The 27,813-nt window shown below is 40.3% G+C and overlaps 2 protein-coding genes across 3 annotated transcripts in view; both read left to right on the forward strand.

The window, feature by feature from the left end:
• The window catches only part of LOC116792417 (prophenin and tritrpticin precursor-like), a 610,102-nt gene that overhangs the window by 505,212 nt on the left and 77,077 nt on the right, over positions 1–27,813 (forward strand). The gene's annotated exons all lie outside the window — the stretch shown is intronic.
• IQSEC1 (IQ motif and Sec7 domain ArfGEF 1) overlaps positions 1–27,813 on the forward strand; it is a 338,913-nt gene that overhangs the window by 299,345 nt on the left and 11,755 nt on the right. The window contains 9 exon segments of the mRNA XM_032699314.1: positions 10,765–10,926; positions 14,004–14,126; positions 14,920–15,086; positions 17,219–17,358; positions 19,061–19,090; positions 20,269–20,394; positions 22,069–22,168; positions 25,155–25,316; positions 26,478–26,654. Of these exon segments, the coding sequence (XP_032555205.1) occupies positions 10,765–10,926; positions 14,004–14,126; positions 14,920–15,086; positions 17,219–17,358; positions 19,061–19,090; positions 20,269–20,394; positions 22,069–22,168; positions 25,155–25,316; positions 26,478–26,654 (1,187 nt within the window).

The following is a 27,813-nucleotide window of genomic DNA, read 5'->3' on the forward strand; positions in this document are numbered from 1 at the left end:
ACTCATTGCTGGTGCTGTGTCCCTCTGATCTATTGACAGCTCAGACAGTCCCTGAGCAGCCCATGGATCTTGGGTTTGATTGTGGCTCTTCAAGCCTGCAGATGGTGACATTTTCAATAATGTGCAGTGTCAGGTATTGAACCACCACGGAGTGTGATGGTGCTGAGTCTGTAAACTCTTTGAAAAGAGCTGGGAATAACTTTTGAAAGTCTCTTCAGAGTGTGTCAGGTGGGATTGCACATTGCACCTTGGGAGGTGAATAAAGGGTAGACATCGTGGTCAGGCACTTGCTAGGATTTGCAAGGGATGATTTCTTCAAGATTAAAAATCCTTTTTAGATCTGTGCTGTACAGGTGCTTTAGTTTCAATTAACTTCCTGAGCATTATGCTGAAAGAAGTGGCTTTGAACTCACCTAGTACAAGAAGGCAAGTGCTTTTCCAAATACCTGCACCTACCAGAGGAAGTATTAGGGATGTCTTTTGTAAGAATTTTGTGTTCATTTCACTGCATCTTTGAAATCTTCCTTGCAAATTAATATCCCAAACCTTAATTAATAAATAATCATGTCATTCCTTTGTGGTACGTGAAGCTTGGCTGAAATGCAAAGAATTCAAAACCTTGCATGAATTGTAGTAAATACTTCTGCTTTGTTCACTAGGAGTGCCAAAAGAATGAAGTTTTTAAAAGCATGGAAAGTCACTATTGTCGCAGTTGAAATTTCAGTTTATGATTTCTATATTTTTTCTGGTTTTCCTATTACAATAACAATATTCAGAAGCCAAAGTGCAGTTTTCTTGCCAGAGACCCTTTGTTAGAATAGGCAGTTATGGGTGGAGTAAAAGTTGAGCACAACTGGTGATCCAGTTAGCTTAATCACTAATATATGCAAAGCATCAGTAGCACAGAGGTCCCTGGAGAATGGAGAGCACAGGACATTTGAGAAAAAAACTATAGGTGATTGAAAATCATTTTCCTAGGAGTTTTTGAAGTTCTAGTGGAAGGTGTCCCTGCCCATGGCAGGGGGATTGGAACTAGATGATCTTTAGTGTTCCTTCCAACCCAAACCGTTCTGTGATTCTGTGGTCATCACTTGATCATAGAATTTGTTCGTGACTATAACTTGGCAGTCAATTTGGAACCGTGGTGTTGAGTAAAGAAGTGTACTTTTCCAAAGATGTTTTGTAATAGCACTATACCAGAACATAAAGTATTCCCCAAATGGAATGATCTCTGCCAAAGAAACTGCAGCTGAGGAGCAGCTTCTGTGCCCTGGCCCGGCGCCGGATGGCCGCAGTGATTTCCCCCTGTCAATGGGCTGTCAGTGTGTGCTCCCATTCATTGCCTGCCCAAAGGAAGGGCTGCAGGTGCATGCCCAGAGAGCAGCAGCTCCCAGCGAGGCTCGGGCAGCCCAGCTGTGTTGAATTAGGCAGTTTCCTCACTGTAGCTGGAAAGGGATGTAGTCTGGGAGAATTTACACTAGAAACCTTTCCTCCCTTATAGGCAGAAGGCAAACACTACCTAGAAAGGTTTATTTTGCAGGCTCCAAACCCTGCCAATGCAAATCCAGTCTTTGAGACTGGTTTGCTTATAAACAAGGCTTCAAGAGGCCTTTTGCCTGCTGCTTTAAAACGAAAAACAAGAAGAAAAAAACAAATTTAAAAGGGCCGTGATTTCATTCTGCTGTTTGTTTTGACTGCAGGCTGGAAATACCAGGTTTACCAGTTATTGCACCCCAATCTGGTAGGATTTTCAGGTTCCATTCTGCTGCTGCTGCACTGATGGTTCTGACAGATAAAATAGGACTGAATGGTTTAACCTCAGCTGTCTGAGGAGGCACGTCCTGCCCTTGGCTCAGCTGTGCAGTCAGCAGGAACAGGCTGGAATTCTGTGCATAGCTGTGCGTGTGGAGGGAGAAATACATTGCTTTAAAGCCTTCTCTTGTGCCACCAGGAGGGTGACAGCAACTCTGGCTGCTCCCCCGGCATCAGTGGCTGCCAGGGGTGTTTGGTGATAGCAGTGCCTTCAGTTCCTGCAGTGCCACATCCAGCTGGGCCACGGCAGGGAGAGGGGGTCAATGTTCAGCACTCTGGGCAGGGGGCACAGGCACTTGCTGTCTTAATAAACTGTTTTCAACAACACTTGGACAGCGTTCAAGTGCTTTGAAAATTTGATGTGCCTGTGCCTCATGTTATAAAATATGGGAAAGTTTGCATTGCTCAGTCTTGTTTTTAAACTGGCAGAGCCTGGAGTCACATTTAGGATCTCCTTTGGGATATCAGCTATTGAAGGCACCAAGTTACTCTCTCATCTGGCAGTGCTCCTATGGCATTTCTTGCCGTGGGAGCCAGTCTTGCTGGTGCTGGTGCCAGTTTCTGGCATTGCTGGTGAAGAGAGGGAAGTGCAGCTTGTGGACCATCTCCACCACACTGCTCAGCCTTGTTCTGGGGCAGAGTTCTGGGGAGGGCTCCTTTTGTACATCCTGATGTTCTGTGTACGTCCTGGACACAACACCACTTTCCAGTGCTAGAACAGAGGCTGGGCCAGCAAGAACTTCACAGTAATTTTCCCCAGATGCCTTTTACCCCCCACCTCCCTTTTTTTGTCCTCTTTTGCTTTCTGGAAAGAGTAGTGACAGATGGAGAACTGTTCCCAAGTGTCCTCAGTGCATTACAACATACTGTTCTGAAGGGTTTGCTGGAACTTCCTTTATAACAGGCCATTATCGAAGTTCCTGCTATTCCAAAGTTCTCTCAAAGGATTTATTGGCAGAGATAAAAAGGCACTAGGATCTGTTTGGAATATGCAATGATGGATCATCTTTTGCCCTGAAAGCCCCACTGCCTTCGTTTATTGCACAATGGGGAGGATTTTATTCAAAATTTAAAAACCACTCTTGATACGAATTGGATACTAATTCCGGGAGCAGGCTTTTTTTAATATTTCTAGATTCCTTGGAATGTTAATTTAAGATGTTATTTATTTTATTTAGCAGATATGAGAGGAATTTGCTGAGTGCTGGTGGGATTACACCAAACACAAAATTGGAAATTACAGTTTCTAGAGAAATTCTAATTGGAAATCTGAGCCACACAATAATAACATTTGTGAGAAGGCACGTTTTTCATTTTCCATGAAAGCAGCTTTAGTAGTTCAACAGAGGTATAAGGTTTCCATCATTTACATATAGGCAGAGATTGAAGGTAATTTGGATTCAGAAAGCACTGCAAATTTTTCTTTATTAGAAATCCTTAAAACTTGTCAATTGTTATTAATTTTGTTTTTAAAAAACAGTTTTGTAAGTAGTCCGTATTTTAACTATTGTCAGAAGTGCCATGATCTGATGTTGTCAGTTTATACCAATCACATGCCTAATGAATTCCACTTTAGATGCTGAACATACTCTGTGAATTGCTTGTAGTCAGGTCCCATGGCAACCATTGAGCATTCTACTATCTGGTCTGCAAACATGTACTTTCTTACTGATCCCCTTAGAATTTTAAGTGGAAAGCTTAATTGGAAACATTTCTAATGATTTTAGACTTTGTAAGTGCAGATTGAGTAGGAGGGAGAAGGTGTAAATCAAACTGAGTTGGTTCTCTTTACCTTTGAACTGATTCTTTTATTTTGTCAGCTGATCTCTAATGTCTTTGCAAATTGTATGTCTTCCATGATTTTTTGAAAGATTCAGTAGAAAGAGGAAAGGGGAGGGAAGAGGTCTGTTCAGGATTTCACAACAGGGCCATTTGCCATCCTCGTGTGTCTGCTGAGAGGGACTTTATTGTCATTGCAACATCTGGACTGCAGATTATTCAGCCACAGACAGTTCCAACAAAAATTAAAATCAAAGCACTCCATGTAACTTGTCCTCTAACATGCCGAGGAGTTAGTAAGAAGAGAAGAATGTTCTTAGTATGACTCTCATTATTTCTAAAAACATTTAGCCCTAAGTGAGAAACCCAAAGGAAAAAAAAAGGCTCTATGTGTGTTGCTTTGTTCTGTTCGTGTTTTATCTTTTCTCCCTGAGGACCCATTTTTCCTCCTTTTTTTTCCAAAATAAGAGCCTTAATTAGCATATATTATGTCCTGCCCATGAAAACCAGCTGAAATGTAGAACCGTGGATTCAACCAATAGTATATATAGGATATATGTAATAGTGTTTTAAGTGCTGGTTTCAAATATGGGCACAAGGATTCCTTTCACTGCCATTCAAAGCGGGTATAAACTCTCCCAAATGTTGTAGGCAAACGTAGGTTTGGAAAGGCTGCAGGAGGACGGGCAGTGACTGTGAGTGAGTGTCCCTGGATCCCTGAAAGAGCCATTACCTCATCCCTGCCGCCAGCTCCGCCTGCCCTTCAGCATTCCGGGCACACGGCTCCCTCCCTGCTGCGGGCCAGGAATGGGAGCTGCTGTGCCCTCACGGTGCTCAGGATGCAGTGGGATTAGGGAATGATGCCGTGGATGGAGGAATTTGGCCGCAGGAGCAGCTCCCAGACAAGCGACTGATGTGACTCCGGGGGCCAGAGTTTTAATGCCTTTCCCCCTTGTTCCCAAAATCTCAAGTGGTCAAATTTGGAGAGTGAAAAATGTGAGCAGCTGCCTTTGCAGGTATAGAGGGGACAGTTTGATAGGGAGTTGGGAAGCTGTGTAGGAACCCTTGGAAGAATCGCAGAATATGCTCAGTTGGAAGAGGCCCGTGAGGGTCATCGAGTTCAACCCCTGGCCCTGCACAGGATGGTCCCCAAGAGTCACACCAGAGTTAAGGAGAAGAGAAGGGCACGGCAACTCCCTCTTCTTGTGTAACAATTCACATCTATCTACTGAATTGGGGGTTGCTGGATCTGTAAATGGTAAATCTAGAGATCTTTAAACAGTATTTTGATATTACCCATCTCAAAGGTGTCCCTTTCAAAGGGAGTGTGGCTGGCAGTGTTTCCCATTTGCAGTCAGCAGAGGTACAGAAATTGAAGCTGAAGTGCTTCTGTTATGTGGAAGGTGGGGGGAGGGTGTGGAAGGAGAATTTAGGGCAGGGACAGCACAAGACATAAAGACAGGGAGAGTTCCTCAATTTAAAGGACACAGTCATCCTAGTGCCTCATTCCTGCCAACAGTTGCATAAACATGAGAACGGTACTCAGGCCTAGCAAACAGTGCTCAGAGAAATGGCAGGTTTTCCATATGTTTGTCCCAAAGTGGAGTGTGTTTTGCTGTGCTGGCAGCTACAAACTCCTTTCCCTACTGTTTGAGAAATGCAGAGATGCAATGGGGTTGGAGATGAGAAACTCCACATGGAGTGTTTTGGGACATTTATTTAACTAAAATATTTCCTTTTTTCTCATGAAGAAAAAACGAGGGAAAAAAAGAAAAAAACAGGTTGTCCACTGCCAAGAGAGGGAATAACGAGGAGCTAGGAATTGTGCTATAGCATGATGACTCAGGATTGTTTTTACCAGCAAGGACATGTCCAGCTACTGCACTGCAACTGCTTGGGGTGTGCCTTCTGATTGTCTTCACTGTGCTTTTGTTCCTCAAGGACGTTGCTTCTTGCACAGAAAAATCCCTTTTCTGAAATCGCTTTGAACTGTACTTTCCTTCCTATATTAGAATAACTCAGACTTTCTGCTTTGACCCTTTACGTGCCTTTTAGACACTTGTTACCCTTTTATAATCAGCTCTAATTCAGGCAATAGTTTTCAGAGCATCCTAAACACTCAGTAGCAGTAGTAATGTTTAATGTATAATTTCCTAGCACTTCAGTAGGAGATAGTGGCATAAAGAAATGGGGTGGTCAGGCAGAAAGGAGTGGTAGAACCGTTTAGGTCACTTACTCAATTTTATGAAAACAGAAATCTGCAGTTTCCTCTCTTTATTCTACTCCCCCACCAAATAGAACTGGGCTCTGAGATCACTTCCTAGTGAATTCTTTCATTGGTGAAATGAGTATGAATTGACTTTCCCTGAACAGAGGTTACTCCAGGTAATTTGGTGTGATTTAAAGTAAGCTGCGGCCTTCACATCCGTGGTGGTGGGTATTTGGGTTGGCCTTGAATGAACCTTGGAAAATCAGCATGTGAGGAGAAATATCCCCACTGCGGGGCCAACTGGAGGGCTCCTGCCCAAGCCATGGGATAACCATCTCCCTGTTTCCATGAGATGCAGAGGAACTGGGAAAAATGTGCTGTTCCTTGGCTTATTTTCCAACCCAGGGCTTTTTCTTGTAATTACCAGAAGAGGCAATTTACACCTAGTTTTCCTTTCTCTGCATTACACAGTTGTGCAACTGAGAAAGACACACAGCTCTGGCTTCCCTCTCAGTTTCTCTCATTTTCTTCCTTTCAGTCCCCTTTTGCCTTTGCTGTGCAGTTGAGTGAACTCTGACAAGTTGTTTTGCCACTAGTTTTTGGTAGTATTTTAAGGATATTGGTTTTTTTCTTCTTAGCCAGAAGGTTTAAAATAGTCATAGGGATTCTCTTGGCTTCACTGCAGCAGCAATAGGCTATTCAGCAAAAGTGAAAGAAGAGGTACAGCCATATAGAAACAAAATCTAGCTGTCTGCCAGACTAAGGAAAATGTTCAGCTAGCTTGTTAATGCCAACTCAGTTGTTTAAAAACATTTAACTGCTTAAATGATTCTAAGAAAAGTCTTAGATTCTTGCTTTAAGAAAGCCATCCCTGGTTTTTAATGTTCAGGTAATGCTTAGTTTTGTGACAATTGTAAATATTTTCAAAATGAGGTGTCTGGTATCAAAGGCAAGGGAGATTATTTTTTTTTAACAGAGGGCTGGCATCATAGTTGCTTTAAATTCTCCACCCCTGACATGAAAAGATTTCTTTGGCAGCTGTTTCTGTTTGCAGTGTTAACAGCCTCTAAGAAATGTTTGTACTTCTGGTTTGCTTGTTTTTTAGATTCTCTCAGCTTATGATCCTTTCAGTGTCTTGTGTGTGTGTCTGAACACAGGCAAGGAACCACAAAGCAGAGATGTGCCTACTGAAATACTGAATTTCTAGAAGTTCCACCAGGCTTCTCATTTTCAGCCAGGCTGGCTTTATCCCCCCTGTCTCAGGCAGCTGGGAGAACAGTATGTTTTTGCTTATTTACACTGTTAATAAATCCCTGGTTTACTTGAAATTATACTTTTGGCATTGCTGGGTATTGGAAATCTAGGCCTGGGCAAGCTGCTTTCTGTGCTTGTTTGTTAATGAATGCTTCCATTTTACAGCTCTATTATTGTCTGAGCTCTAAAAGGAAACACAAAGATTTCCTGTGGTTTGGGTGTTTGTAAGCTTTCCACGTTTTTCAAGTGGGGGATAAGAGAAGGTTTTACCCACCTGTGCACTGTGGTTTTGTGGAAGGTTTCTTTTTGAGGTAGTGCTTGTTATTTATTCTCTTCTCTTGGCTGCTGTGGACGTGGGCACTTCATCCACACTGTGGCTTGGATGGCACAACTGATGGTGCAGCTGTGGGGGAGCTTGGCTGGATTAAAAAAAATAATAATGAAAACCAAACCAAACCAAAACGAAATCAAACCACCAAACCAAAACTCCACCAAAAAAAAAAAAATCCCAACACAAACCAGCAAAACCCCTTTTTCTCCTAGTTCAGCTTGTGAGGAAGTCCCAAAGCAGCAGTAGGAGTGAGGGAAGAGGCTGGTGCCAGTGCTCACCCAGCTGCAGCACTCGGGGTTAGTTGGTCTGCCAGTGAGATGGGCTCTAGGTCCAGTAGGTCACAGTACATGCTAAGCCTGTGCTGCTCTCTTACCATCCAGAATCCAACTAAAAGCTTTCCCTCTACCAAATTCACCTTTCAAAATCACTGCAGTGTTTCTGAAAAAGTAGTATTTCCTGTCATTTTAAAGAAAACATTTTGAATATCTAGGTAATGGAAAGCCTTATTTCTCAAGTACCAGTTCCTTTGGAAACTGGTGGTGCTTCATGTCCAGCAGCAGCAGAAGGTGGTGTGTTGGTGACTGTGTTTCTTTTTGTGGCCCCAAAGCCATCAGTGTGTTTGCCCCTGATCCTGCACTGCCTGTGGGGCTGTGTGAGCACAGGTCCTGAAAGCTTTGGGAAGTCAGTCACCAGATTATCCTTCCCCTCTTCAAAGTAGGAGGGGTTTCTGACTGACTTTTTGCTTTCTCGAGCTCGGGCAGGTCTTGAGCACTTCTGTTATTTTGAAGTTTGCGTTATTTCCTCCATCAGTGTTTTTCCCCTAAAAGTCACATTAAATCACCCTAAAGGTCTTTTTATTACTCAGTTTCTGGCAAGGTCCTTAGCCCTTCACGTAACACTTGGGAATTTTGTGTAAATATGGTTTTGTACATGTTAGTTGATTTTCTTTTATTCCATAGTAGATTCCTTTCAATTTTTTTGTTTTGATTGTTTTCTCGTTTTTTTTGAGACAGAAGACAGATTCAAGCTTTATTTTGGAAGCAATCCTGTAAATATCAAAAGTTCTCTGAATAGGTCTGTGTGAGGTGGTAGCTTTAGAGGGTTTATTTTGATATTAGTTAATGTATTCGAATCTGGAAATAACTGCTCTGCTTATGCTGCTTCCTCAATTGCTATTTATAGATTTCTCATCTTCCCTGTTATTGGTAGGTGTAATTAAGAAGCATCACTGGGAATTTTCCTAATCACAAAAGACTTAGTTGTAAGTACAAAACGGTCTGTGCTCAATTCTGAGCAGACAGAAATGAGGATAAACTTACACCAGGTGTCCTATCCTGTGTTAAATCCATGACCCTTTCATGTCCCACTCCCTTCTGCATCCAGTCATACACTTCAGGAAAAATTAGGGCTTGGTGAAAAAAGAAAGTTTGTCCAGTTTTAAACAGGTGGGTTTGCCAGCAGGAGGATCTCTTTTTGCTTATGGTGCCTTTTTAAACCTGCCCTCCCCAAACCCTTGTTGCTACCTGGGGTTTTTTGCACAGCACTTCAGGGCACTCTGACAGAGTCATTGTTTTCTGTTAAATATTTTTCCTCCTGAATAAGATAATGTCACATGTGGGATGGATTGGGAAGGAGCTTACAACAGCAATAAAATCAAATAAAAAAGTAAATTATGTGTCACCTTTGTGATGATTTTAAGTGTTCAGGCTTATGCAGGTGGGAGGAATTCCAGTTGGTTTTTAGTACAGTAAGTAATGATCCAGCATTTTCTATACGTCGAGTAAAGGTGATCTTTGGATCAAGCTGTGTTTCTTGAGTGTTCTTTGTGTTGTTTTGACAGTTGCTGGAGAGGAACTCTCCTGGGTTTGTGTCACTTTGGATGTTATGGACAAATGTAGCTCACTAACAAGGGGTGTGGAGAAAACTACTCCTGCTTTTGTTGGATGCTGTGAATTTAAATTAGGCTTAAGAATTCTGAAATACAGCTCAAAACCATATGAACATAGCAATTCCATTATTTACCAAAAAAGGTACTTCTTTAGTACGAAGGAGATTAATTTCAGAAGATGACTGTGTGTATAATCTTATTTTATATGAAAAGAGCCACAAAGCTGAGGCAAGAAATTGAGATTTGAGAACTCCCTTTTGATTGAATTATATATATTTCTCTCATCTGTCTAATTCTTAGTAGGGTCTTAAGTGTATAATAATGTAATGTAAAAGAGTAGGAGAACTGAATGATGAGGTATTTAGTAATGCTGCTTGCAATTAAAAGCCCTGGGGAGGGATTATGGTCGTGTGATCAACTTTGTCTAAAAATAGTACGGTCACCTTGTCCTTAGAAATTGATTTTACTTGCCTTAAAGGAAGTATCTTTCAGGTCAGACAGGTGGACGTTATATTATAATTCTTTACAAAATAAATCTGATGATGGAATTGCTAATTCTGTAAAGATTCCTCTTTAATGTCTCTAAAATGAGTGATGGTTGGTTGTTGTGTGGCACTGCTGGGTGACAGTGCAGTCTGTGCTGGAAGGGCAATTTTGCATCACTTTAAAATCTAAGCAGCATTTGCCTTTGTAACCTGTATGTTTTATTGCCAGAAACCAGCTCCATCCCAACCCTCCTCCCCAGAACACCCTTCTTAACAAGTCACAATGAGTAGCTTCAGCTCGCTTTGTTTTGAGGTGGGAAAATGGTTACAGCTAAATCTGGAGGTGTGTAAAGAGATGTAAAATGCTGCAGCAACTAAGAAGGTGCTTGTCTGAGGGAGGGAAATCTGGGGCAATGGGTATGTTAAAGGAGAAGGAAGAAAAAAATTAAATTACGTGGGAGCTGCACCATTTTTAATTGCTTCTTTTTGCTTGACTGCCTTTAGTTTTCCCTTTTATTTTTTGTCCTCTCAGCTTGCAAGTTACACCACTTGTTTTGTTCAGTCAGTTTAACTTTTGACAGCAATGGGGTGGGAGGTCAAGGGTGTTCTTTGTTTCTTGTTTTTCAGCAGCAGCTTTTCAGTACAGTTTCTGGAAGGTCCATCTCTCCCAGCAACAGGAGCACTGAGTAGCTGGTGTTGGGCTTGTCTTTGGCATTGTAAAGTGAAGCTGCTTGAACACAAAGCATCTCTTTGGAAGGGTTATGGAGCAGGGAAATGTGTAATAACATGCAAGGATGCTTTCAAAGCTATTTGACGCTTTCTAAGATACTTTCAGCTATTAACAGTGAACAATGTGTTCAACAGGATGGCTACATTCATGCTGAAGCTATCCCAGCAATAGCGTTACATTGGTTAAAAGTGATTGCCAGAACTCTAAAACTTTAATCAGATGAGTTCAGGTCCAATGGAAAAAAACTAATAATTTTGTGTTGCCTTTTCTCTTCAGAAAACCTGAAAAAGGAGTCCAGTACCTCATAGAGCGAGGATTCGTGCCAGATACCCCAGTTGGTGTTGCCCACTTTCTGCTGCAGAGGAAAGGGCTCAGCAGGCAGATGATCGGGGAATTCCTGGGAAATCGGCAGAAGCAGTTCAACAGGGATGTGCTGGAGTGAGTATTTGTGTGGGGAGAAGGTGGGAATGTTCAACCTAGACGTGCTGGAGTGAGTATTTGTGTGGGGAGGAGGGGGCAGTGTCCTGATGCTCAGCAGTCATCACGGGCCTTCACCAAGCTCCAGGCAATGGTCTCGGGGTGTCTTGTGCTTCTCTCTGGGTCTTGTTCTGAAGGAGGGGAAACCACGCTCCAAAGGGTAGGAAAAGAGGCACGTGAGCCAATATTTATTTCTTTGCTTTCCAGTTAAGGCACTGGTTTCGTTATTGATCCAGCAAGGTACTCACAAGGGTTTATATTCCCTGTGGCCATGTGCATTTACTCTAAATTTATGTTTTAATTTCGTAGGCCTTAGAGTGTGTAATTTCAAAGGTTTTTTTCTTCCTCAGACTCTGATAATTTAGTGAATGAAACACAATAATATTGTAGGCAACATAAGGCTTAATCAGTAACAGAACTTGAAAATGGTTATTATGGCCAAATGGCTCAGATGTTAGATAAGGAGGGATTTCTGCCTGTGCAGGCACGTGCTGACAAGATCTATACAAACTGTTATTTTCCAAAAGATTAGATAAACAAAAACTGTTTTAAAAAAAACCAAAAGAAATGCAAAGCAGAAAATCAGACTTTTAGCAGCTTGGTCATAAATATCTAAACCTTATATAGAGAGTAGACCAAAGTTGCTTTATTTTAGGAGAGTATTAATTTAAAACACGTGTTCTTTGAGGCTTTTTTTTTTGTATCTGACATACTGGCCTGTAAATATGAATACATCTTAGTCCATTTTTATTTCAAGATATTGTATAACATATTAGCTAGATGCCTAACAAAACTGCTGAAAATTAAAGCAAAAACCACAACATCTTTCCCATTAAGGAAGCCTAGAGAAAATTCTCACCACCATTTTTTAAATAATTATTTTATTTGACAGTGTAACGAAAGCTGTAGTGAAATCTGCCTTGGGCTACAGATGCAGAGACTTTTTCAGAGGTCTTCTCTCTCTCTTTCCTGTGCCTTATTAAAAGCTGCCTTCTTACAGTCCAAGCCCCAGCAGAAAGCAAGGGAAGCACCTCCGGAGCAAAGCCTGGAGCCAGGCTGAGGCTGCAGAGTCATGGAATGTGGCTGGCTGGGATGCAATCCCTGTTCAGCATGAGTCACCGCTGGCCACACAGTGATCATCTGCATTTTGCAATTATGAGTCAGACTAGGGGGAAGACTTCTCCAGAAAGTGTGTATTTTTAATTTTTTTTTTTAAAGGGAACAGTACAGGTTCAGGACGAGACGGATTCTAATCTTGGCTGATCTTTAAGGTCCCTTCCAAGCCAAAGTGCTCCGTGATTCCATGATGCATTTTGTGATCCTGAACAAATCCCTTGCCCTCAGCACCTCAGGCAGGTGTGTCTCTGTCTGTGAGGAGGTGAATTGTTAAGAACAAGGTCAGGATCACCTGCCTCCAACCCCCCAGCAATCCTTTTATTGGAATGAATGTGTTCTGAGCTGTTCCAGCCAAGCTTTGGGGTGAGGAGCTCCCTGTAAGCAGTTCTCTGCATAGTGCTCTGAAGCTTGCCTGCAAATGGGAACAGGGTATTTTCTCTTTAAAAAAAGACAATAAAATAGCATTTCATCCTAAAAATCATATTTACAGGTTGAACGTAGATTTTGTCAAACTCATATAGCTCCATGTGGCTCCATAGAAAAGATTCTTTAAAAGATGATCCTTTTTCTGTTACACAATTTATTTTCAGATCACTTGCTTTGATTTGTGTTCAAGTTTCCCTGATCCAGTAAATTTGGATATTTTAGCTATTTGGTACCTTGAGCTTAGAAAATATTCATGAGAACAGATTAAGTTTTTGACCAAGAGCTGATTTCTGGGCCTGCTGGAGCTGCTGCCTGCTGATGGTGCAGAACAGTGACCATGGTGATTTATCTGCTGTCTCCATAGTTCATGTAAAACCTTTTGAGACCCCTCCCATTCTGTTGTTGGCCAGCATGTTTCTGGAGGTCCTTAATTGCATTAATTAGTTCATTTTGACTCCAGCTGGGCTGCACATGTGCTTTACACCTTTGAAGGAGAAAAGAGTTTTGGTGTTACAGAACTTGGAAGAGGTGGGAAGAATGAGGACATTGTTGCAGAACTGATGAGGGGGTTTAGGTGTGGATTGGAAAGCCTAAAGTCTTCTGCATAAAGGGAGAAATATTCCAGGCAAGGGGAATAAATTGTTCAGTTATTAATTTATGTTAGCTACAGTTTTACTGGAAGAAAAGTAGGATCTATTCTCATTTGTCATTGTAAACCTATACATTTAAGAAAAAGCTTTTAAAAGTGGATTGTGCTTTCAGTGGTTTCTGCAGTACAGTAATTCATGTCTGGTTATTTAAAAACTAAAAGGTAAGTTTAAAGAAAGGAAATTTATAACCTTCTGATTTTAAAGCAGTCTTTAAACAAAGTATTAGAATGACATAATTCACATTGTTGATTAAATTAAAATAGTTCCTTTTTTTATTTTTTGTCAGCGCTGTATTTTCTGAGCAAGAAAGTAATTATTTCTCCATGAGTGTTAACTGAAAGACATGGCAAATGATGGGGAGATGAGAATTACAGTGATAATAAGAGAGTATCCAAACAGGGTTATTTTTTTTCTCTGCATGTAAGAACGTTCCCAGACACAGTGCCATTTGGTGCAGAGTGTTGTGCCTGCTGCAGGCTGTTTGAGATATGATATAAACTATTTATTATTGTTGTAGGCATTGTGATGGTTGATTGACCTGGAAGTACAAAACTAATAATTATTGTTGGCGGTGGTACATCCCTTAAATTGGTCAGACGTTTGTCATTCCAGCAGCTCTTCTGTTAAAAAGGGAGAAGGTTCTGCTCACACTTTCTCATTGATCCCTTGTTTGCAGCCTTCCTTCACAGTTACCTACAATTACTGCTATTGCTGCTGACAGTTTAAAGGACAATTCCATGAATCTCTGTGAGATGGAAAATCGAAAGGTTTTTTGTTTTGAACTCTTCCCTTTGGTCCTGTGCTGTTAGAAACGAAGAGGCACAATGGAATGTGTTTCTCTCCTAGCTGTGTGGTTGATGAGATGGACTTCTCAACCATGGAACTGGATGAAGCACTCAGGAAATTTCAGGCTCATATCCGTGTCCAGGGAGAAGCCCAGAAGGTGGAACGGCTCATTGAAGCTTTCAGGTATGAGACTGAAATCAGTCTCTCAGCCACTAGAAACTGCTGCTGTCTGACAGGCCAGCTGGAGAACTGGGCAGGTTGAGCAGATCCAAGTTATTTCCCTCCTTATGTGCAGTGTCCTCTTGAGCTACCAACAGTTTCAAATAAATGTTGTTTGTGGGGCTTTTGCTAAGTGTGAAATAGGAAGTTTCCTTTGCTGGTGCTCTTCATAAATGGCATCTCTATTAACAGAACAAGGTTTCTCTATTAAAAGTTCTTTCTGGCACCAGTTGAAAAGATATCCAAGGATTTTTGAATGTCTCTAACAATATATTTTGATATAGTACTTTATATGAGTGGAATTATGAGCCCATTTACATTTTAGAGTATATATGCTCCCAACTTTTTATTAAGCACTTCAACAATAGTGGAAAACAGAGCATTAACTTGTCAGTGTTTAACACAGGTGTACTTTATCCCAGGCAGGATAAGATGGAAATCACCCTGTGGCAGTAAGCCAGAATCAATGCTGTGTTCTTACCTGCTGTCAGGGCATTAGTCACTGAGAAAAATGAAATCCTGAAGTTACTGTAGCTCAGAATGTGTACTAAGAGGTGAAATGACAGTGGTAGTAGAAAACAAAACCCTTCCACATTCGAGGACTGGCTCATGAAAATTCGTGGATGGAAAGCTAAATATATGTATGGAACACCAGTAATAGCTTGCTCAGCCTCTGGAATGCAGCAGTTGGTTTATTTGGTGGAATTAGAGAAGTAATTCCTGGCTCTGACAGCTTCCACTCCGTGTTTTTTTCCAGCCAGAGATACTGTATCTGCAACCCAGGGGTAGTGAGGCAATTCCGCAATCCCGACACCATCTTCATCCTGGCCTTTGCCATCATCCTGCTCAACACAGACATGTACAGCCCAAACGTGAAACCAGAGCGGAAAATGAAGCTGGAGGACTTTGTCAAGAACCTGAGGGGTGAGAAAACTCTGACAGGGAAGGTCTGAAAAGCTTTTCCCTGTAACTCTCATTGGAGGGACACCACTGTCATCTGGGAAAAAGGCAAAATACAGGGCACTTGATGCTGATTTGACCTGACTTGAAACTGCTGCCATTTTTACAGGCTTTAATTATTTCTGGAATAGTGAAAACAGAATTAATTATGTAGTATTTTGTCATTTTTATCGTGTCTTTTTTGAGTGGATGTATTGTTGGGTCCTTTTATTCCCACACACATACATGTGTGTGTGTGTGTATGTATGCATATGTGTATACAGATATGTATATATATATATATATATATATATGTATTGAGGAACAGAAATCACTCTGCCCTGATGGGAACTTTTGGAAATAAATCAGATATTTAAATTCTCACCAAGTAAAAACAAAATCCCACCTCCAAGACCTTCCTGAAAGGTGTAAGTAGCCCAGAAATTTCATTTTGATTTCTTCATTGGTGTATTTTCTGATCAAGACATCATCTGCCAGGCTATGGTCCACCTAAGCTTGCAATTAGATTGCCAGAAAAATACAGGTATTTTTTCAAGTATGTATCTCAGATCTTTCTATCCTACTTCTTTGTGGTGAAAGAATTTTTTGTAAAGTATCAGCTCAGCTCCTTCTAACAGGAAGGAGTCACTGAGTAGAGCTGAAAGTGGGCTGAATGGCAGAAAAAAAGAACCAAGTTGCTTCATATATAAAGATGAATATCTCTGTATAGGCACATCTCAGGTGCAGGGCAGTTTGTATTCATGTGTGCATGTGGCACTTTCATTTTAGCACAAGTGAAAACAAAATACCTGTGGTGTTCTGGAATTTCAGATCTTGAGAATGCAAGTCCTGTTTGGTGCTTTTATTCCCTGAGATTTGTACAAGGCAGCAATGAACAGCCTGTGCTCAGCAGATGTTTCAGCTTAGCAAAGTTGAAGTTAGTGCTGAGATTTTATCATAAAGTCCACAGATATTCAAAAAGGCCTGATATTCATCTCTTGGCATAACAGTGCAGTTACATGAGTTGTGTTTTATGCAGTACATTCTCTCTGATCTCCAGCATGAATACCAGCAATTTTTTATTCTTGCAGGCATTTTTGTGACAGGTTACCCTGCCTGTAACTTTAAATCACTGCACCACAAAGGTGGTCTGTGGGAGGCCTGGTGGTGTGGAACAACAGAGATGGTTTTGCTTCCTTCTTTCTGCAAAGAAACTGTATTTTATCGCAGTATGTTTTATGTGAGCAGTTGTTCCACTGGGTGACAAAATATTCTGAATGGGAGATAAGAGTTTATTGCTTTAAAACCTGTTTACAAAATAGACATGCATCTCCCTGTCCCCAGGAAATGCAGCTTTAAGTCACTTAGTGAAATTGGACTCCTTGCACTGCTATTAAAAATTCAGGATGGAGCATTCAGGGCTGCGTGGCGTTTGTTAGGATGACATGCCAACGATAACCACACAGTGCTAAACAATAATCTGGTATCTGGGCTATTTGCTTGATTTGTTTTTCCAGATTAAATGAGTTCTTTTTGAAATCTTACAAGAAATATTGGTTAAATTAATTTTACTGGTTGTTCATAAGGTTCTCACATAGGAAATTATTTTCTGAACAGCGCCAAGTAATATTGAGACAGAGGCAAAATGGAACAGTTCTTCTGCTTCCTCCCAGTGGGGTATATTCCTAGGAGGAGGTCGTGTGGAGATTTTAGCGTCTATAGAGTAATTTAATTCATTGGAGCTTTGATACCAAGCAGAGGAAACTTGAAAGAAAAAAAAAAGCATAGAAATTAACCTCTTAATGGCTTAGTTTTAGCTTCAAATTTTAAAACAAAAATTCCAACCTGTGTAATTTCCATCAATGTCTCGATGCTTTTGGACAAAAATCAGTGTTTGAAGAATGAGTAGCATCACTTCTGCTGCCTTGGTGGGGGAGGACGAGGACACGGAGGAGGTGTTGGCTAACGGGCACTGGGAGCTGTAAAACACAGGGGCAGTCAGGCAGCAGTGGCATCACTGTGAGCAGGGAACAGCAAAGTGCTCCTGTTTTCAGCCTCTCCTTGCTGAGAGCAGTGTCTGTGAGGGCTGGGCTGTGACGGGAGTGTTGGCCCTGCAGGTGTGGATGACGGGGAGGACATCCCTCGGGAGATGCTCATCGGGATCTATGAGCGCATCCGCAAGCGGGAGCTGAAAACCAACGAGGATCACGTGTCCCAGGTGCAGAAGGTGGAAAAACTCATCGTGGGGAAGAAACCGGTGAGTTCCCTGTGCCTGGGAGGTCAGCTGCTTTGGGGGTTTAGGTTTATATCTAGGCTTCTGGGGGAAGCCTGGTTCTATTCTTATTCGAACATGTGGCGGTTCAAATCCTAAAGCCAAGGGCACGGAGGGCAGTGCACAGCATAGAACAGCACAGGAGGGGGTTGCTTAGAAGATAAATTGGTTGCTAAGTGGCAAACTGTCCAAATAATGATTTGCTCTAAGGTTGACTTAAATTCTGGGGCGTTCACAGTGATTGTGGATGTTCTTGTCGCAGTCTGGTATTCACAGGTGATGATGTAAGGAGTCTTAAATTCTTTATGTGGAGCTTTACAAGTCTGAAATTACACTGACATATCTGCATTTTAGGCAGTTCTCTTGTTTATTGCAAGAGAATTGAAGTGTTTTGTTAATGTGATGCTGTAGAGAATCATATCTCAAAATTTACACTGTCATTTATGCCTCCATAATTTACAAGAGTAACAGAGAACTTCTGTTCACATCAGCATCTTCATCAGCTCAACAGCTCCCATGACCTGGGATTTGTAAGGGGAGATGGAATCATTTTGTCTCAGAACATATCTGGAAATCAGGTCCCAGGGATTCTAATGCTGGGTTTGAGCATCCAGAGATACCTCTTTCTTTGTTGTGGGAAAAATCCTGAAATACTTTGCTATATAAATAAATCTTCAAAGCATCTATTGGAAAAAGGGAGAGAAAAGAAAGGCCACAGCATTTTACCTTCTAGTTCAGGAGCTGAGTGAACACAGAGGTATTAAAACCAATGTTTTACCAATATTTTACCAGTATCTTATGTGGAGAGGGCCAGTGGCTGATCAGCCCTCCTGAGTTCAAAGCCCATGTCAGCAGTCACAAAGGCAGCCCAGAACAAAGAAAAAAAACCAAACAAAACAAAACAGAAGACCAGACCTGCCTGTTTTTGAAGTCCTACATCCGTTTTTTATCAGCTCTGGGCAACTTCACTGCAGCAGGGTCTGATGGGTTGGGACATTTGTGATTAAGAAAAAGAACGTGGATCTCAAGAGTCTCCCTATTACTTTTAAAGAGCTCTGAATTGTAATCTCTTCTCAGACAAACCTCAACAGAGGGGATGGGGGAAGGGAATGAGAGACCACCAAAAAAACTAATTTAGGTCTGTATCCCAGTGAAGGACATACTGAGGAGATCTCTGAAGAAGCAGAGAAAAGAAAGCAAAATTTTTTTAATAAAAGCTTTTAACTGATTTTGAGAAGAAGGGAAATAAATATTCTGAAGTCAGTATTTGACAGTCACTTATGCTTTCATATGAAATTTCTCTTCTGTAATTGTTTGGGGATTTGGGTTTATATCCCAAATATAAACATCTCCCATCTTCTTTGGGAGATGTTTTTTTCCATGGTTCCTTTTTTATTCAGACATGTGGCAATTCAAATCCTAAAACTTATCCCGACCTTGTAAATTAAATGGGATTAAGAAAACAATGCCCTGGATGGAGTCCTGTGTTCAAGGATTCTTCTGTTGGGAGACTTTTTAACTGTGTGCAAGAAAATTTGGGAAACAGGCAACAATCTTTATTGATAGATATATTTGGTTTTACTTTATAGGCATTTAGTCATAGTCAGACTGTGATGTATTTATTGCTATGATACAGTTCTGTGTTTCTCTGAAGTTTAATGAACTTGTATATGTCTTTCTACTGTAGATTGGATCTCTGCACCATGGACTTGGTTGTGTAGGTATTTCTCTCATACTCCTTCAAAATTTATAGTCATTGTAACTGGCAGCATTTTCTTAAACTGACAGTAAAGCAGTCTTTTACATTGTAAAATTTGAAATCAATGGTGTTCTTTCAAGCAAAATTTTCCTGGTGTTGTAGTAATAACTCTCCAAAGTACAAAGATATTTCCCAGAAACTGCTTAATTTATTACCAAGAGTTTTCTAGACCTTTTTAATACACTTTTTATTCATTTCAAATGCTGTTATCACTGTAGAAATTAGACACGTAGTGAAGAATAAACCAATAGGTAAAAATCACAGTTGCACCTCACCTTTGCACCGGGGCCCTGGTGTGTTTATTCTTCCTGGTCCATTTGAGAATTGAATGATACTCTGGAAAGATACTGCCAGTTGATTTTAAGGTTTGCTTCTGAATGTAGAAAATACTGATTCCAGATTAAAGTTGCAGGTATATTCAGTAATAAACCTAAAACTACTTTTATAATGCACCATTTTATGGATTTCTTTTGGTATTGTTAGTGAGATCTCATCATGTACACTTGAAAGAAATAAAGTCTCACTAGGTTGACAGCAGCAGCTTTGGAGATACCTCAGCAGATGTTTCCAATAAGGAAATGGAAAATCAGTCTTGATTTTCTTACTGGTGTGAGAAAATCAAACAGCCTGAAACTGCATTTACTTTGTCCTGAGGTCACCATTTCCTTGGTACTGGGGAATGACCAAATTGAATTAACTCAGTGGCTGACAAAAAGTAGCTACAACATCAGTGTGTTCAGCTCCCAAAAGCTAAAGTTGCTTTGCATCCTTTCTTTCGACAAAGATGTGTAAAACTGCTTGTGGAAGCAAAACCCTTTGCTCTGAGCTCCCACTTAATGTCAAAGTATTAAGATTATTAAGATTTTATCATTTCACAAAGTAAAACTCTCTCCCATAGAACTTCCATTGGCATCCACATACAGGAATAAAAGCTGATAGAGAGTATTTGATAGAAGTTTGATGAAGTTTGGATGCCATGCATATAAATCTTTTATGTTCCTGTTGTTGGTCCTTTGATGGAAAAATCTAATGGACTTAGAGGTAGAAATATTTGAAGTATTAAAAAAAAAATAAAATTCTGTGTATGAAAGAGCTAAATGTTGTTATATTAACCATGGACTTTTGTGTTATCCCAGGTGCTCTCCCTACCCCACAGGAGGCTTGTTTGCTACTGTAGGCTCTTTGAAGTTCCAGATCCCAATAAGCCTCAGAAGCTTGGATTGCACCAGCGAGAAATATTTTTATTTAATGATCTCCTTGTGGTATGTATTTCCAGGCAGGCAGACTTAGAGTGAGGTATTCGGAAATCCTATCTCCAGTTAAATACAGGAGCATTCCTAAAAATAAATATCTATTATCTGTTACTCTGCACTCCAGAAATCTTGGGATGATTAACAGATTTATATCTTAATTTTCTTAATTCTGTATAATTTGCTTTTAAACTGAAGCCTTTTACTGATTGCTGTGCTCTTTTGTAAGGAGGGGTTGGATGCAATAGCTTTTACTACAGAGAAAAAAAAAATCACCTCCGGGTTACCCATTTCCCTGATGGATAAACAGGGACGGTCTTTATTCTGTGAATTAAGAATTCAAGGTGTTTGTGGAAAAACAAAATTACATACTACTTTGTGTTCTCCAGATGTTCTGTCAACAGATCTGTTTATACCTCGAAATAGGAAGAGGATATGCTGAAATAGATTTTACAGTTGACTTTACTTTTTAGCGTGCACTTATCCTCACAGACTTTAACTTGACCTAGTCTTCTGAAAAACAGACATACAAAACTAGTGACAGCTTGGAATTATTTGGTTGATTTACTCTTAAAAATAGGAAAATTTGTTGCCCTCTCTTTGGAATGTACCTGAGAACTGAGAACTAAACTGTTTAATATTTTCTTACAAAAAAGACAGGCTTCACCCTCATGGTTTTATTGTGTGTCATTTTTACAAACCTTCAGACCTTAAATCCAGGAAGTAAATACAGAAATGAATCCTTTTGGTTATGAGTAGATCCTCCTGGTTGTAAATGTGAGCTTGAGTGGGAACTGATGGAACATTGCTGTCTTTGGGCTGCAAGTCTTCTGTCTTTTTTTATTACTTACTCAGATGTCAATAGTTTTATCAAACTGTTTGGGGAGTAATACAAACCAAATTTATCAGTTCCAGTAAAATGCCATCACTAAAAGTTAAAATTAGAAAGAACTAGTAAAAATAAACCTCTTTGTAAAGAGAAAGAGCAGGTGCACTCACCCTTTAGGAGAACCCCAGCACTGATGGTCAGCAGTAGAATGTTACTTCTGTTGTAGCAAAAAGTCAAGGTTTCCACAGACTTGGTAGGACTTTTTCTGTGTCAGGGACTGTAAAAGGCAGAGGGAAAGCAGGACATCACTGGCTGAGGAGGTGTCAGGCACTATTTGGAGCAGCACAGACCCGCAGCGGGTGTGGAAGGTCACGGTGAGAACGAGGGCTGAGAATTAACCTGGTGTGAGGAGGTCCTGCCTGGAGTCAGATGGAAGAACAAAGGGTGAAGGAAAGTGTGGTGGCAGCTGCTTTTTGAAGGGTAATTTAAACTTCTTTTTGATAGCATGTGCAGTGCACAGTAAGGATGCAGAGGGTTTTGTCTTTTTAGAATTTCAAGAAGTCAGATTTCTGGAGAATGGAGGACACAAAGGCTTTGTTTCTGGATAAAATATTAACTCTTCTACTTAAGAGATATGGTGCTGCAGAGTTAGCTTTGTTTCTTCAGTAGCAGTAGATTAAATAACAGCAGTTACATTTTAAAAAAAAGAAAGAATTACAATTAACGTATTCTCTGGCACATTATAGCTTTCTTTTGAATAAAGTGTTTTCTCTTATTCTAATTCTTAAGAACAATAATTTTCCACAAGCATACATGGTAAAAGGGGTTTTTCATTTTGTTTATTTGGTAACTTTCAGGTTACCAAGATTTTTCAAAAGAAGAAGAACTCGGTTACATACAGTTTTCGACAGTCGTTTTCTCTCTATGGAATGCAAGTCCTTCTCTTTGAGAACCAGTGTAAGTATTTCCTGGTTTTTTAAATGAGCCTTTTGCTTAAAAATAAAATAAAAATTAATAAAATAAATTAATGTTTGAGCAAAAGAGGTGGACAGGACTTGGCTCTGGATTTCGGAATAAAATTGCTTTGAATTTAACTTAGCCCTAAAGTTTAAAAGAAGATGCTCTCAGCATATGAAACAGCAAGACTGCTGGTTTTTGGTCGTAGTCAGAAGCCAGATCTTCCCAAATGTGTTGTTTGTGAATACTGGTAAAGAATAAAATGTTTGTCAAAAAACAAACCCGTCTCTTGCTGAGGCAGCTGCAACTGAAAGATAATAAATAATTACTCCTATAGTAATGTGTGCAGTTCAAAACACTGTATAATTTATTTCCCTGATTTATGTTTTAACTGTGCCCAAGTAATATATGCTCACTCAGATATAAATACAAAGCAGAGAGTTTGGATTCAAGCTTGTATTTTGTGACACCTTTTCTTTATGTCTGTTGCAATCTGCATCAATCCAGTATTCTTTTTACGTTTCATGCTTCTCAAACTTAGTCTTAGCAGACAAAAACCCAACAAAAAACCCCAAATAGTTTGCTAAAGTCCTGCTTTTAAGCCCAAAGGCAGCATCGGTACTAACAGCAGAGCAGAATATGCTTACCCATTCATTCTCTCTTTTGTGCACACATTATATAATATAAAATTCAGTTTTGGGAGGAAGGGCAAATACATCTATCCTAGATTCTACTGAAAATAGAAGAATATATATCTCCTCTGATGTCAAATTAAATAAAATATTGAAAAAGATATATCTCATAAGCATACTAAGCAGAAACACTATTCAAATAAACTTAAAAACATATACAGTGAAACAAGAAGCAAAGAGTTGGATTTCTCCTGGGGAACTGGAGGCATTTTAACTGAGACACTTTAATAGACATAGTTGGGCTTCTAAGTTGAGCTCACTAAAATGACTCAGTGAACAGATTGTACATCTAGTATGGGTGTCTGTCAGGTGGAATGCAGTATTTTCCAGTTGGGAAAGAGAAGTATTTTTCTCCTTTGGTTTGTAAAATTCATATTCTTGGTTTCCCCTGTCCCCAGCAAGCTTTGGGCTCTTTTGACCACCAGTCAGTAAATCTCTATGTAGCAGCTGTCAGAATCAGCTGCTCTCAAATGAACAAAATTAGTGTTGCTAAAGCAGAAGCAACAAAAATATTGCTTTGGCTGCTGGTGAGGTTGAACAACATGACTGGCTTTGGTAATAGAAAAATTGACTTTTAATGATAGAAGTCAGGTATCCTGAGGGATGGATGAGCTCCAAAAGGGAGAATAATGTCGTGTATGTCTAGAAAATAAACAGGCCAGAAGGGAAGTATCTTTTACATTTTCAGTCAGTCAGTAACAAAATATAAAGGGGGAGCAGGTCACTGCAGAGAGAGTGTGTCTGAAACCAGTGAATACTGATGTGAGTGTCTCCTGATGCTTAATCAATACAGTGTGGAGAAGTATCTGTGGGAATAAAATATATGTGTTTCTTTAGTATGTGGAAAATCCTTCTTGGTTCATATGTGGGGGCAGCCCATGTGACTTCACGTTTCCTTGTTTGGTTTCATAAGCATTTTTGGTTTTTCCCCTTAAGTGGTGCACTTTTGTAGAGCTGTTTGCTGCATATCCATGTCAATATTCCCAACACTGCCTGGAGGGATTCCATGCTCCCCTCCTGCGAGCCCGCCCAGCACCAGCCTCCTTTGTCTCTTCTTCTGTGCACGATACTGAGAGCAGACCCCACAGAACCCCCAAACTCCTCCTTCCCTCTGGACCCTTTGAGCCTTGTGGTACTTGCACTGTTTTCCTCCTAGAATGGTGAATGGACTTGCTTCACTTTCAGTTGCAGCTCTGATTTGGAAGTTATTCTTCTAAAATTAAATCTGGAATAAAAATTTGGAAGTATTCTTCTAAAGAGCAGCATTTGCACTTGTCTCCCAATAGCTGAAGTCTTGTTGAAACCTGATGGCTTTGAGGGGAGGGAAGCTGCCTTACATCATCTGCTGGCTCTTGAGGGAATGAGTTTTAGTGCCTGGGAGCCCTTGAACTTCGGCTTCAATACTTAAGTAAATATTTGAGAGCTGTAGCAAACCAAGAAGGTAAAACAGCTGAGGAAAAGAAAACACTGTGAGTTAAAATTCACATTTTGAGGTTTTCTGACACTCCATTTCTACAGGTCTGTGCTTCAAGCAAAGACTGGTTCTGTTTTCTAGAGCAGAACTTATCTTCTTTATAAATATCCTCCTATAAATGAACCTTCTCTCTCAACCAGGAGATATTTTTGACCAGCTGTTAAAATTTGCGTTCTCAGATGTGCAGCTAGAAAAGAAGCAAAGACAGTCTGCTAAAAAATCTCTACCTTTTGTTTTGAAGTTGCCCATAGTATGGGTCAAAAGAGGGGTGAAAAAAAACAACAAACAAACCCTTTTACTTCTTCAGTATGTAATCTCACAGAGAATTTTAACTTTGTTTAAAAAAAAAAGAAAAGTAGGATTGTCAGGGAACACAACTCAGTAGGAAAGATTGAAAGCTGTCCTTGCTAGTGTGTTTGTCTTCCTGCAAATGTTACAAGTAGAACACGTGTGGTGTACTTGAGATGTCTTCAGGTGGTTTTTACTCAGCAAAACTTTGGCCACAATTTAGTAAGATAGGTAATGGGATCTGTTCCATGAAACAAAAATTATCCCCTTATTTTTTTGCCTTTTCTGGTATTTTTCTTTTATATTGTACATTATACCTTAAGGGTAACAGATAAAGACTATCTTCCAGGATTTAGTCAGCATCTTGACAGTTAAGCTGTGTTCCCAGTGTATCTTAAGGATTTTCATTCTGATGCTGTACCGTCTGTGGTAATATTAGTAAAAAGCCTTGAGTTTTAGTGGGGGGTTTTTTTATTAGAAGAAAAGGAATTGGAATAATCAGAGCTTAGTTTTTCCTGCCTTTTCCTTCCAGATTATCCCAACGGTATCCGGCTCACGTCAGCCGTGCCAGGAGCAGATATCAAAGTGCTCATCAACTTCAATGCCCCGAACCCTCAGGACAGGAAGAAGTTCACAGATGATTTGAGGGAGTCGATTGCGGAAGTTCAGGAAATGGAAAAGCACAGAATAGAGTGTAAGTACAAAGGTACATAAAATAGAGCATTGTCAGGCTAATCCTAGGAAGGCAATTCTGAGTATGTGTATAACCGATTAGAACACCTTAAAAGTTCCAAATAATAGGGTTTTTTTCCACAAGTCTGACTCTAGAAAGAGGAAAAACCCAGTGATATGTTAAGGCCCAGCTGAGTTCACTGACTCCTATTTACTGCAGTGTAGCTGGAGTGGAATTTTAGCCTGGACAAACTAAATAGCAATGGACAGGGTAGACGTGGATTTGTGAATTGTAGTATAAATTACAGTAAGAATTTGAGGTATAATTTACATCACACTGAAATTCTCAATGATGGCCCTTCAGATAAGTTTCACAGGATTTTTTTTGATTTCCATGTTGTTATTTTTTTGTTTTCTCAATGAGGTAGCCGTGGTACAAGTTGATATATTTTGCTGAAAGTTCCATGAGTGTCTAAACATGAAATTTTGTCTCCTGTTTTTCTAAGAGGCTGTGTGTGTTGCAACATAAATCTGTTAGTACAGAAGTGAAGCTCCTGTCTCTTATTCACAGTAATACCTGCTCACACACAGAAATTGGGATGTTTCCATGTTCTATGATAAGTCTGTACTCATGGAAAAGGTCCTTACTGGAATTTAGATCTTGAGGACTCTTTCCAGTTTCCATTTTAAGCTCAAATGATGAAGTTGCCTTGTTTGTCTAAATTTTGTCTTTATTGTGCTTATTTTTCATTTTGCTAAGAGTTTGGCAAGATTTGAAGGAAAAAGAAGGTGCGAATATAAAAATGAAAGATAAATCAAGGAATAACAGGAGATATTCAAACATCCTGAATAATATATTGGTTTAAAATATGACAGTGGATTTAGTGTACTGGTTGCTCATGACAGCCTTTGTGAGCAGAAGTAACAATTCCCCCAGAGGCTGGTTGGGCACTGCCCAGGCTCCCCAGGGCAGTGGGCACAGCCCCAAGGCTGCCAGAGCTCCAGGAGGGTTTGGATGATCCTCTGGGGCACAGGGTGGGATTGTTGGGATGTCTGTACAGGGCCAGGAGTTGGACTGATGATCCCTGAGGGTCCCTTTCAGCTCGAGGTGCTCCATGATCTGTTCTCCGATCCTGCATTTAATCGATAAACGCAAATTGCAAAGTCGCCGTCTCTGTTTCAGCCGAGCTGGAGAAGCAGAAGGGGGTGGTGCGTCCCAGCATGTCCCAGTGCTCCAGCCTGAAGAAGGACTCTGGGAATGGGACCCTGAGCAGGGCCTGCCTGGATGATAGCTACGCCAGCGGGGAGGGGCTGAAGCGGAGTGCGCTGAGCAGCTCGCTCAGAGACCTGTCTGAAGCAGGTAAGCGCTGCATTTCCTCCCTTGCTCTCTGCATGCAAAGATGCCTCAGTGAAAGCCTTCACAAACAGTAGTGCTGAAATCTCAGCCATTTTAAATAACTCCTCTGTCCCAGTTCCTGTTTCATTTCTGTTTGTTTTTTGCCCTTGTTCTGTTAAGGGTTTGAAAGCATTTAAACTGCTGTTGGTTGCTATAGATACTTTTAAAGGAGAGTGAAGACAGGAAAAATTGTAAGTTTTTGATAAAAAAAAAAATTAGTGACTTGGGCTAGTAGTAATTCAGTTTCTCTTTCTTTTTTTCACCCCCTTTGCTTCTTGCCCTTCATACAGTAGGCTTAGAAAGAAAAGGAAGGAAACTGGTCTCTGTGCAATGACCGCTTTCTGTGTATTCTGTGCTCAAACGTTCTGTGCTGCCACCTTGATGAATGAAATGGAGTGAAGCCTTACTAAATTCTGTCCAGAGCTCTGTAATTCAAACACAGTGTGTCCCTGATGCTCTTTTATTGGTTTGTAACTCAGATACAGCTCCTAATTCTTGCAAGAGGGGTTGTTGTGAAGTTCTCTTAACAGTATAACACAAGAAGCCCCAGTGGACAAGAATTCTGATATCCCACAAAGCCTCTGCTGTGTGATCAGTTTTATTAACTGAGTAATGCAGCTAAAGGCTGCAAAGCAGGGATGGTGGGATTTTTTTAGGCAAAGAAAGCCAGGGGAAGTTTAGCATGTTTTTATTTGATGATTTGCCTCACACCTGGCATACCCATGTAATCTTTCAGTTTTAAAAATTATTCTTGTCATTTACAAGAGCTCGTATCTGAACACCATGTCCACTATTCAGAAAGTACTTCTGGGGATAGTAGCAACTATATATTTTTTTTAATTATCTGGTTTTAGTTCATAGTCTGTGTTACATACTCTGCTTTGTTCTTTTAATTGTAGTGATGATGGACAGTATAGTCGTAATTTCAATATTCTGTATGTCTTTGGTAGTAGACATCACTTACCTTTTCCCTTTTTTTAACTAAAGAAGAGATTTTAGCTCTACTGCAATAAATAAAATTGTTGTAAACTGAAATTATAGCCTGTGTTTTGTGGATATATGTGTGTGCATACAAATATGTAGAGAGTGAGCTCTTTCAATTCTTTTCTTCTCTATTTAGGCT

This window comes from Chiroxiphia lanceolata, chromosome 11 (assembly GCF_009829145.1).
Source record: "Chiroxiphia lanceolata isolate bChiLan1 chromosome 11, bChiLan1.pri, whole genome shotgun sequence".
Classification (NCBI taxonomy): domain Eukaryota; kingdom Metazoa; phylum Chordata; class Aves; order Passeriformes; family Pipridae; genus Chiroxiphia; species Chiroxiphia lanceolata.